This window comes from Silurus meridionalis, chromosome 11 (assembly GCF_014805685.1).
Source record: "Silurus meridionalis isolate SWU-2019-XX chromosome 11, ASM1480568v1, whole genome shotgun sequence".
Classification (NCBI taxonomy): Eukaryota; Metazoa; Chordata; class Actinopteri; order Siluriformes; family Siluridae; genus Silurus; species Silurus meridionalis.
The window spans coordinates 11,691,569-11,704,092 of NC_060894.1; the positions used below are offsets into that span (position 1 = coordinate 11,691,569).

At 38.0% G+C, this 12,524-nt stretch overlaps 1 protein-coding gene across 1 annotated transcript; it reads right to left on the minus strand.

Annotated features, from left to right (window-relative positions):
* Positions 1 to 6,321: 6,321 nt before the first annotated feature.
* On the minus strand, positions 6,322 to 11,662 carry purbb (purine-rich element binding protein Bb). Its single transcript, XM_046861147.1, has one exon. It carries the CDS (start codon positions 9,439 to 9,441, stop codon positions 8,491 to 8,493), a length of 951 nt encoding a protein of 316 aa, XP_046717103.1. The 5' UTR covers positions 9,442 to 11,662; the 3' UTR covers positions 6,322 to 8,490.
* Positions 11,663 to 12,524: the final 862 nt, after the last annotated feature.

A 12,524-nucleotide genomic window follows, 5' to 3' on the forward strand; every position in this document is an offset into this window, starting at 1 on the left:
CATTTTCATGCTTCATAAAGTTATTATGGTGGAATTATTATATAATAATCCAAATAGTGTATAACTCATTAGATCCCTTTATAAATCCATTTGCGTATCAGCATACCAGCAGCAGAATTTACATGTCTAACACAGCCGATAGCCCTCCATAATCATCTGCAGTTTTGCATGTTCCACATGCGCAAAATGATGACGTTTGCCTCGATGTTGCCATGCACATTCAACACACACAGCAACTCAGGCTAAATATAGCCTGGCAGCACAGCAGTGCACTGGGATCATGGTTTCCTTCTAAAAACACAGGATCCCTCCATCATGAAACAACCCCCTATACACACACATGATCACACATACATGCGCATGTTATGCAAGTTGCAAATTTGCATTAGTAGCATTCCCAGTAAGACTCCAGTTAAAGGGGTGGAAATGTAATGCCTGCAGAACATGTATTAGCTTGAGTGTTTTTTTTTCTTTAATATCAAAAAAGAGTAGCTCATGTTTTTCTCACTGTATGATGTATAATAAATAGTATACAGTATCTATTTATATGTGGTCTGCTTTAACCTGATCCACAAATAAAAGCAAGTATTAACTGTTTTAGGTTTGAAAAAATACACTATACTATTCACATGCCCTCTATTCTCTGCTAAAGCAGATTATTCTCCAATGTCATTTATCTCATGGACAATAAATCCCTAGATACACATGCAATTGCTGAAGCAGGATTATTTTCTGTATCTCAGACAAAGTTTCTGTATCCCAGACAAAGTTTTCTGTATCTTAGACAAATGTTTCACTTAACTTAGAGCCTGTACACAAATGACTTTTGAATTTTAGTATTATTTAGGCTGTTTGTGAGTTTAAGGATAATGCTATTATAAATTGTGTTAGGGATATGACTGTAGTACACTAGGTAAGGTTATCATCTTACATTTACATTTACATTTGCGGTATTTAGCAGACGCCCTTATCCAGAGCGAAGTACAAAAGTGCTTACAGCTCTTTAGTCCAGTTTCAATCCTGAGTTTAGGTTTGTGATTTCTTCATGTTCTCTCCATATCCATGTGGGTTTCCTCTCTTCTCACCTTTCACGAACACACTGGTAGGTGTTTTGACTATGATTATTTGCCCCAGGTGTTACTCTTTATGTTTGATATCCTGTATTTTGCAGATGAAATTATTTAGAGCAATGTACAATTATCTTAGTTATTCAACTGAGCAGTAGGGTCTTGCTCAAGGGCACAGCAGTGGAAACTTTGTGGTGCTGTCATTTGAACTATTGAATATTGTGTCAGGGTTTGCCCCAGTCTTGTGTCCAGTGCTCCCAGATTAGGCTCTGGATATACAATGTGAGGCATGTACTCACTTTTGTGAGGTACTGCATGATAACCTTGGACAAGATAAAGAGGTTATTCAATTTAGAATTAACAAATGAATTAATAAATGACCTCAGAGGAACATGTTGGCTTAGTGGTTAGTTTTTGGCACACACACACAGACTTTGCAGGTTCTGCACATGCTTCAGGGGTACCTTCTCAGGGGTATCTTCCCAGTAGAAATAGATGTTTTGTGGCATTTTCAAATTCTCCATATTGGGTGTGTATGTGCCCTGCTGTGGGTTTATGTCCCAAATTCCCTAGTAGACTCCAGGCTCCCCTGAAATCCTATGTATGATAAATGGTATTGAAAATAGATGAATAATGACATGTTTGTGCACAGATTGAAATAAAAGCTAGAGGCAAATTCAAGTTTTTTTTAATTGATAGGATATACATCAAGAAGTAAATAATTGTGATGGAATTGTGGGTAACTTTGAGTTTCACGTTTTACTAGGTTTCACATTACAATTTGTACAAAATACTGTCACTATCCAAAACCACACATGTAGCTACTAGCTTTCCTGGTATGCAGTGACACAAGGAGTAAAAAAATGTGGAACCCATGAAAGTATTACTCTATTAATAGGTTTATAACAGAGCTGAGAGCGCCCTATAAATAGTACAGGCATTTATCCTAACAACAGGCTTTCCAATCCTTCAGCTTTAAGCACTTCTTATCAGACATCCACTGTTTTTTATTTATTGCACTGCAAAAACCCTAGTTAGTCAAGACTAACCTAACCTATTTCTAGCCATACAAATTGTATTGATCTTATTTTTAAAATAAAATGCTATGTAAGGGCAGATTGTTTAAGATTATTGGAATGTTTCAAGATTATTTCGTTTTTTTACCTGCATATTAAGCATAATTAACATCAGAGACATCGTTTAAGGCCAACCTTGTATCTTTTAAGACTTTATTTTAGCTGTAATAACTGGTTTTAAGGTGACCCAGTAAAAAAAATAAAATAAAACGCTCAATAATCACACTAAGAACTTATTTATTTTAAATGCTTATTTTATGTCAACACCAACACATTTATTTACAACCTAATAACATATAAGAGTCTGCAGTATTAAGTCAGCACACTCTTTCCAAACATTATCCAGTATGGTTATTATTATTCAGAATTTTGTTCTTAATTCAAAATACTTATGGCTTTTTACTAAGTAATTCTGTAGTTTAAGTTTCAGTTTCTAATATTGAATATCTTTCAGTGTTTAGTTCTAACAAAATACATTCAATAATGTTTTATACTGCAATAAGTTCAAGTATTTTGAGAAGCAGCAAGTGATGATATTTACTTTGTTTTTGCAAGGTTACTGTGTGTTACAAGACAGTCTTCATTTGAATAAATAATTGTTGACAATACGCAATCTTGATTTTGGTTGTCTGATTTTAAGGTACTATAGTGCATAAGTTACAGTGCATCCGAAAAGTATTCATAGCTTCTTCCACATTTTTTTACGTTACAGCCTTATTCCAAAATGGATTAAATTAATTATTTTCCATGACAATGACAATGTAAAAGAAGTTTGTTTGAAATCTTTGTAAATTTATAAAAATATATCAATAAATAAAATATCACGTGCATAAGTAATCACAGCATTTTCCATTACACTTACAATTGAGCTCAGGTGCATCCTGTTTCCACTGATCATCCTTGAGACGTTTCTACAACTTGATTGGAGTCCACCTGTGGTAAATTCAGTTGATTGGACATAGTTTGGAAAAGCACACACCTGCCTTTATAAGGTCCCACAGTTAACAGTGCATGGCAGAGCACAAACCAAGCCATGAAGTCAGTTTAACACTTTGACCTGAATGCCAAGCGTCATGTCTGGAGGAAACCAGGCACCGCTCATCACCTGGCCAATACCACCCATACAGTAAAGCATGGTGGTGGCAGCATGCTGTGGGGATGTTTTTCATTGGCAGGAACTGTGAGACTGGTCAGGATCAAGGAAAAAATGAATGCAGCAATGTAGAGAGACATCCTTGATGAAAAGCTGCTCCAGAGCGCTCTGGACGTCAGACTGGGGTGACGGTTCATCTTCCAACAGGACACGATCATAAGAACACAGCCAATATAGCAAAGTATTGGCTATGGGACAACACTGTAAATGTCCTTGAGTGGCCCATCCAGAGCCCAGACTTGAACCCGACTGAACATCTCTGGAATGATCTAAAAATGGCTGTGCACTGACGCTTCCCATCAAACCTGATGGAACTTGAGAGGTTCTGAAAAGAAGAATGGAAGAAGCTGGCCAAAAAATAGGTGTGCCAAGGCTGTATCATCATACTCAAAATGACTTGAGGCTGTATTTGGTGCTTCAACGAAGTACTGAGCAAAGGCTGTGAATACTTTTGTACATGTGATCTTTTTTCGTTTTTTTTTTTTTTTGTGTTTGTGTTTGAAATCTTTGAAAATACATTTTCAAAGATTTCAAACACACTTCTTTTAAGTTGTCATTATAGGGTATTTTTTGTAGAATTTTAATCCATTTTGGAATAAGGCTGTAACATTATTTCCACAATGTGGAAAAAATGAAGTGCTGTGAATACTTTCCAGATGCACTGCAACTCATGCACTAGTGGCTTAATGATCACAAATCCCCACATCTAGTCGAAAGCCTTCCAAGAAGAATAGATGTTATTATAACAGCCAAAGGGAACTAAATCTGATATTGGATTGTGGTCAAGTCCACAAACCTTTGACCATATAGTGAATTTAGCAATGCTTCAATTTGATTCTAATTAAATCCTTTAAAAATAAAGGTGAACTAGAGCAGCTTTTACAGAACTACAGATATAGATTTAGCTAAGGGAAAAACAATGAAAGATGACATGAGTAAGACATCATAATCAAAAGGACACTCAGCCTTTTAATGCAGATGATAGTAAGACTATAAACTTTTATATTTTAGACGTAAAATAGCAAAGACAAAGTACTAGGTGAGCTGAAAGAATATTAAGTGAGAACTGTAAACTAACCAGAAAGGCATAAAGGCTTTATGATTACAACATTGACATGAGATTATCCGTTTCATTATTTTGGGGGCAATCTCACTAGCAATAGGAATCTTAAATGATACTATTACACATTTAATAATATGGCTAGAATATTACAGAAGGCAAGTGTCCCTATAACAAATCAGTGATTACGTCCTGAGGGGGCCAGCTGGGACAATAGACTCTGAAGCAGTGATATATTTTACAATCCCACAGTCATTAAATGCAGTGTATTTATTTTTCCTGACTTCCTTATTTCTAAACATGACAAAGTCATATAATCCCCCATTAAACCATGTGTTCAAAATGTTTAATTTGCAACAAAAAGAAAAAGACATCAGTACCAGGACAGCAACTTGTTTACCATCAATTATAAGTTTCTTTATTCTGGTACAAACATACATAGCATTTTCTAAATATAGACTTGTAAATTCTCCACTTGAAAAAGTGAGCACCCATAAGAGAAATGGATGGCCACTCAGTCTGTGGTCTGTTGGAGGCAGTCTGATGGTACAAGATAGTCAAGCACCAGCAGGACTGGAGTGTTCCCCAGTTTGAGTTCCTGTTAGAGGAAAGAACATTTTTATCTAGTCTGCCTCCTAAGAGCAAACCTTAGCGGGAGGTATGTACGTAATGGACGCACAAAAGATAAATTTGAGGATACCTAAAACCTGAGTAGAAAACATATATGGACTTTATGTTGACTTCAGCGTAATCTGCCAGAAACATATTCGAATTGAAAAATAACTATTCCTCTGACATGTGAAAGAATGTTCCGTTAAAAGCTGGATTTACAAATTGCAAGTCCATCAGGCAATCGCTGAGCTCTGAAGAATGACCTGAAACAGTAATAGAGTTAACAAAAACCAAACACCTGCCACTGGTGTGTTTCTAATTAAAAAAGGGACAAAAGTATTTATGAAATGTATGGAAACAGCCTATGGAACTTCCCCAAAGTTTGAAACATAGGAAGACAAATCAACCTGCCGTAGCAGGATATATAGCCATATTCTCATTCCACTGTCATTTCTATTGCTTCCTGGAGTTACCTTCTTGGTGAGAAAAAAAAACAAAAAACAAATAACATATTTGATGATTTTGCAGAAAGTATCATAACTAGTGCAGAGCTTTAAAAACAAGGTGTAGTGCATTACAAGTGTAATTAGTGGAATGCCTGTTCATTCCCCAAGTAAGACTTTCCTCAGATCTTAGTCTGATTATTCTAGCCACACATAGTAACATTCACATAGACCAAGAAAACTAGCATTAGTTCAGTTTACATACATTACGACAACCACAGAGAAGTTACAGTAAATTATTACAATAAATCTTTTTTTTTTTTTGTGGGAGTTTGAAATTAACTGTAAAGTGTGGTTTGAAAGCAAAAAAACAAAACCTGGAGTGCTCAGCACAGCTGAAGAGGGGGAAAATATCTTGCTAACAGCTGCTGGTGCTCTGTCAAACTTTCATATGGCTTGCCTCGTTCCAACCAATAGCACAGCATTTACAAACATTTCACTTCTAGCAAATGGTATTAGAGTGCTTTTCCAGCTGGCCAGCATAAATTCTAATAACAAAAGCTACAAAAAAATAATACCTAAAAGGTTTGCTGTACTTCCCATGTTAAAGATGATTGAGTCAGAAAAAAAGATGGGTCAGAAAAGAATGCTCGCTGCAGTGGCATTGATGCAATTTTTTTTTCAGGGGGGGATTCTGTGTGCAGTGGATTCAACAATCATGCCCTTGTGTCTTTCAGCACTTGAGCACTTACAGCACAGCTGAATCCTTAACAGGAATGCTAGCCTCTACCATGCCACTCATGTTAAAATAGGCAGTCTGCTAAGTCAGCTCCCTGCAGCAGGACAACAGCTGCTGTGATTGCAGGTTGAGAAGGAGAACGTGAAAGAAATGGAGCGGAGATCCAATCAGTGCCAGTGACAAACGTAATTTTATATTTAAAGAAATTAAAATCAAGTCACTCTGTTCTGGTCATAATCTGTGTTAAAAACGTTGCTCTTTTCCTCAATTTGAGCTACTGCATAAAAAGTTTTGAGTTTATTCATCGGATCGTGAGCATTTACAGTAGGACACAGTTAAGAAAACAGCTGCCATTTCACATGAAACAGTACAAGTCAGAAGGGATAACAAAAGATGGTTTTATATATGAATACAGAACAAGGGATGCCTCCTTAAATTCATTTCTGTAAATAGAAGGCAAAAAAAAAATAAAAATTATAATATATGAAACCTACATCACCCTCAGTAAACTACACCAACATTGCTGGGATACTGTTTATATGTCTTCTCCCCAAAGTGCAACAATGAAATGTGGCAAACAAATCTATGCAACTAGCTGTGGTCATTACCAATTAGGTAAATTTCATATTACTTGCAGAAGAAAAATGTAACAAACCCAGCCTAGAGGATGCTGAAAGAAATTAACCTCGTCATTGTGTTTGCCATCTAGATGTATGTTCGGAGAATAAAGAGAAAGAAAAACGGAAAAAAAACAGTAACAAGACATTGTAGCATTGATGCAGCTACATACACCATGTTTAAAAAAACCTTCAATAAATTAAGTTAAGAACAATGATGGAAAAGCATGCACATCACAATTAATACAAGGCAGCTTGAAAAGCTCAAGTGCCATCAATGTGTTTACTTACAGAGCAAGTTCAATCCAAAAGTGCTAATATTTGACTGATTCAATGCAAACCAGTGATGTTAATTAGCACTGTCTGGCTGAACTGTCCATTAAACTGGTCATTTAAACAGGTAAATTAATGAAAAATCAAAATATAAATGTTAGATTTGACTGTGCGCTGGAGAAAAGGTTGACGTGTGTAATCTGAAACATGATGTATGCAACATTAACATTCTTTAGTTATATACTTATATATACACACTCCTAACTTTTGAAAAACAAATATTTCCAAATTCCATATTATTTATCTTAGAAAATTTGCCTTGGAGGCTTTAATATATCTTCTACTTAAGGTATTAAAAATATGCTGGTTTGCTCAGTTAATTCTGTAATAAAGTATAACCTGCCTATATATTATTTAAAACAAACCTAAAAATAAAAATTCAAAGAAATCAACTAACCAAAAAAGATTTAAAAATAAAAAAAATAGGAGTGTGGTTTCTTGCCTTAACTGGTCCTCCTATCTACTGAGGCATTACATAGATCTTGAACTCCACTACAGCCATTCAAATTTGGACCAGAGCTGAAAAAGAGTGATCAAACAACCTGGTTTACATCTTTTGCTCATCCAATTTACCCCAAATTGATAAATCTTTGTGTTAGACACACTTTTGTTTTCTTAAAACATTAAGTCTGTAATTACTTCTCTACTGGTTGAAGGTACCTAAATATATACCTCAATAACTTTTCATATAGTAAAGAATATAACTTACTCTTTAGTTTCTTTCTGTGAATATTTTCTGTGTGACTTGCCTGTATATAATAATCACAATAATACGAATAAGAATAATAACCCACCATGGGCAGGTGACAGCAGTGTTATTCTTCTGGTCCACATGGACAACAATTATGGACTTATGGTCTCACTTCCATAATCATTATTATAATGAACACAAGTAAGGACATTACTTCTCTCTCTCTCTCTCTTTTTACATACTGACCAATATGCTTTCTTTTTTGTTGCTTGAATTTCACTGAATATTTTATTTCAGCAGCATTAGTGTTATAAAAGAGTAGCTGTCACCTCAAAAAAATCAAAACTTGCTGGTTAACGACTATAATAAAATAACTTTTGCCAAAAAAAAAAAAAAAAAAAAAAAAAACCGAACTAAATAACCCAATGACTCTAGACGGTTTATCCTCATACAAACTTCACAGGACTATTTTTATATATATATATATATATATATATATATATATATATATATATATATATATATATATATTCTGTCAACTAAAATTCACGCCACGAATATTTGGGAGGGCTATTCTGAAGTCCGATTCGTCATGCACTTTCTTCGGTCGTTTCTGCACATTTTTTTTTTATACCGGATCTTATCATATGAGCACTACATTACACAATTATATATATTTGTTAGCAACTTTTTGTAGCATCAGTCGTCATCCACGTCCTCCCCCTCGGACTCGTCTCTCCGCTCGTACATTTTGTCGCGCTGTCTCTCCTGGATCTCCTTCATCTCCTCGGCGTAGCGGCAGAAGGCGCCGCCGAACTTACTCCAAGCTTTGAACGGAATCGTGATGGAGTTCCGGTAGCTGGGCTTCACCTCGCTCACGCGCAGAAACACGCCGTACTTGTTGGAGCCAACGTCGAAGAAGAAGCGCTTGGAGTCCACCATGATGGATGTGCCCTCAGGCAGCTCGCTGTAACCGCCTGAGGCCGCGCCGGCCCCGGTGCCGCCGCTCAGCTCCTCGTCGTCTCCACCGTAATCGTCGATTAGCTTGGCGAGTGCGTCGCGGAACTCGATTAAGCCCTGAGCGGGCAGCGCGATCGTTTGGCCCGCTTGCGCTCCACCGCCCCCCGGGCCTCCAAGACCAAAGCCTGGCCCTCGATTCACGGTCTGACGAATGCGCAGGAACCTGCCGCGCTGATTCTCCTTCAGATCTAGGTAGTATTTACGGTTCTCACGCACCAAGAACTCGCTTTTGAGAGCCCGCCGTGGGCCGCCGTCGTCTCCAGGGCCTCCACCTGAAGACTGCGCGATCTGCTCGGGGCTGCTGGGCCCAAGCTGGGCGTAATGCTCGATGAAATCGCCGAGGTAGTCGCGGAACTCCGCCGCCACGGACATGGAGAGGGTCAAGCGACTTTTGGAGCCTCCGGCGCCGACCTCTGCGATCTTGATAAAGCGGCCCTTGGAGTTTTGTTTCACGTCCAGGTAGAAGCGTTTGTTCTGGATGTCGAGGCGCTTTGACGCTAATTCCTGTGTCTCTTGCTCCCGCTGGAACTGCGAGAAACTGCCGCCGCCGCCGCCTCCGCCGCCGCCGCCGCCACCACCACCACTGCTACCTCCACCACCGCGCTCACTCCCGCTGTCTCCATCCGCCATCTTCACCACCGCCAGCCAACTTCTCCCCCTGTCTGCACTGGTATTTGCGCACAGCGGACGAAAAGCGGCGTTGACGTCAAATTCACGGAAGTGCTCTTGGACAGGCTCATAGGTTCACGCGCTTGTCATCAGTGTTTCAGGGGAGGGTCAACGGCTTACTATTGGTTGGAGATATTTCTCCTCACAGCTACTTCCTGTTGTTGCTTTGAAGGAGAAACGTTATTGAAGGTCTGATCCAAGACCAACATTCCTCACTCCATGTGTTAAATATCACCATAATATACAACGCAGGAGCTGAACATAGATCAGCTTCACAAGCTCTCCATTTTCTTTACCCGCAAGTTCCTTTCTTTATGTTGAACAGATGAACAGATCATTTTCATCCAAAAGGATTAATAAATGTCTGGAATTTAAAAGACGCTTTCCTGTAGTCTACTGTACATCTGTTTATTCATATCCAATCAAGCAATCATGCAGTGCTGCTTTGAGTATTTCAGAAACTGCTGATCTCCCAGGGTCTCCACACGCAACAGAGTTTACACAAAATGGTGTGACAAACAAAGCACATGAAGTGAGTGACAGTTATGTGGGTGGAAACACCTTGTCAATAAAAGAGGTCAGAGGGATAATGGCCAGACAGAATCGTGTTCCCAGAATGGATATAGAAACTCAAATAATCACTCTTTACAATCATAGTGAGCAGAAAAGAAATTCAAAAGGAAAGAAACATCAACCTTTAAGGTGGATGAGCTACAACAGCAGAAGACCATATCGGGTTACATTCCTGTCAGCCAAGAACAAGAATCTGAGGGTTTAGACACAAAGTCAAAGAAATTGGGCAGTTTAAGATGAAAAAACAAAATCACCCAGTGTTTTTCCATTCTTGAATTGAGTTATTATTTCCAGTCTTAACACTTGTAATTATTATATTGGACTAATTTTTAAATTAGGCTGTGTATAAATAAAGCTAAATAAATTTTCTATGCCTCCTTACAAACAGGCCCTTCACAAACAAGCTCCTATAAACCATTATGCTCACACGCAATCAAATACTCAGAGGAGTAAACAGCCTGTCTGCAGTGCAGGTGAGCAAAGTAAACAACCAGAATTTAAAATTTCTGTCAAAATTACAATGACCATCAACATTTGTGATGTGTTTGATTTTACACTTCATTGTGGGCTTATAGGGTCGTTTATTTATTTGTTTTTGTTTGTATATTAGGTGTATAGGCAGTTTGTATACATCTGCTCAACAGGCCTAGCACACCTATATTTAAGCTGACTCTACCATTTGTCATGAGAAATCTTCTCATGCTCGATCAGATTGCATGTTGAGCCATCTTTTGCCATCGTTGCATTTCTCAATAGATGTTTTATGTGCTGCAAGTCTGGGCTATATCGGCACAAAGTTGTATAGCGGATTGACCCAGAAGCCTTTGGGGAAAAAAAAAACGACTTTGGGAGGTCTCACATCTACACAAATCAGACCTGCTGTAATGATCAGCCTGGAAAACTTGATATGTAGCTGTTAGGCAAAAAAGAATTTGGAGGAAAATTATTAACAAATTAGCAACTATATTAGAACCTTCCTAGGTGCAATCCATTATATATGACAAAGTAGAAGTTCAGCTACCAAGTTCAGGCCATAATTCCATATGAGCAAAAAGAGGGATTTTCAAAGAAATGTCCAAGTGTCTTTCTGTCTGACATTAGGAGAGTCAGCAGGCTATTTCATTTGCTCAAACGCAATTTAAAAAGTATTCCTTTTGATATGCAAACCTCAATAATAATCAAAACATGTTGATATTTCTAAACAATATGGTAACAATACATCAACCAATTATTAAAACAGCGGAAACTAATTTACACATACAGATCTTACTCATGATTGCTTATGTGGGTTTACACTTGAAAGGCATATACAAGACATCATCCTGAGGTCACTAGCTAAGTTTGGAGTGTCTTAATAAACATAGGTCACATCAATCAGAAATTTGGAATTTTTGACTTTCACGTTACTACCAAAAATATCAGCTAATAAGTATTCAGCTGGCATTTAAACCGTTTAATGAATCCACTGATGTGTAACTGATTGGCCACTAGGTGGTGGTGTTTGTGTAAACTTTCTTGTGTTTAAATTGTTTTCCCAAGTTCTACAAAACAGCTTTCTGGACATTTGGCTCCGTCCACTTAACATTTGTTAAATTACTCAGGACTGTGTGCCTTAATAGTGATTCATAAAACAATATTAAAAGTCTTGGACCCAGCAGATTGCTGCTTGTGGCAATATTTAGTTTTGTTGTACTACTTTTTACGATGTTAATATTCATTTCATTTTATTTCAATTCAATTCATTTTTATTTGTATAGCACTTTAAACAATGAACATTATCTCAATGAAGCTTTAAACAGATAATGTGGTGATAAAGAGAGAATAAGATGTTCTTTATTTATAAGTTTTTTCCTTAATGAACGAGCCGGTGGTGACTGTGGTAAAGAAAAACTTTCTGAGATGGCATAAGGAAGAAACCTTGAGAGGAACCAGACTCAAGAGGGAACCCATCCTCATCTGGGTGGCACCAAATGTCCATTTATTACAGATATTCGAGGTTGAGATGTGCAGTAATGGTGATCAGATGCAAACTGTAGTCCTGAGTCAGTTTAGCAGACTGGTGACATTAAGTACAGACCAAATCCATCCTCAAAGCTCCTGTCTTACTCTGTATTTTCATGGATCCCCAGGGTGTTAAGGAAAATCCATCCACAGCTGCACTGAGTGGCCTTCAATTGAAGAGAGCACCATCCAGAAGAAGGCTAGGACAAAGCGGGCAGATCTGAGGAGAGGGGTGGGAATAGTGGTCACTGGTTCCTCAGGAGCACGTGCAACTCGACCGAGAGAGAGAGAGAGAGAGAGAGAGAGAGAGAGAGAGAGAGAAGAGGGGTGATAGGGAGAGAAATATATAGATAATTAATTATCCTTATTGTTGTATAGAATTTAAGGACACTGTGCAGTTGGGACTACGGCAAGACTCGCTATGGCAGCATGACAAAAAGAAAGAGCCAGAAGATAATGCAGACAAATAG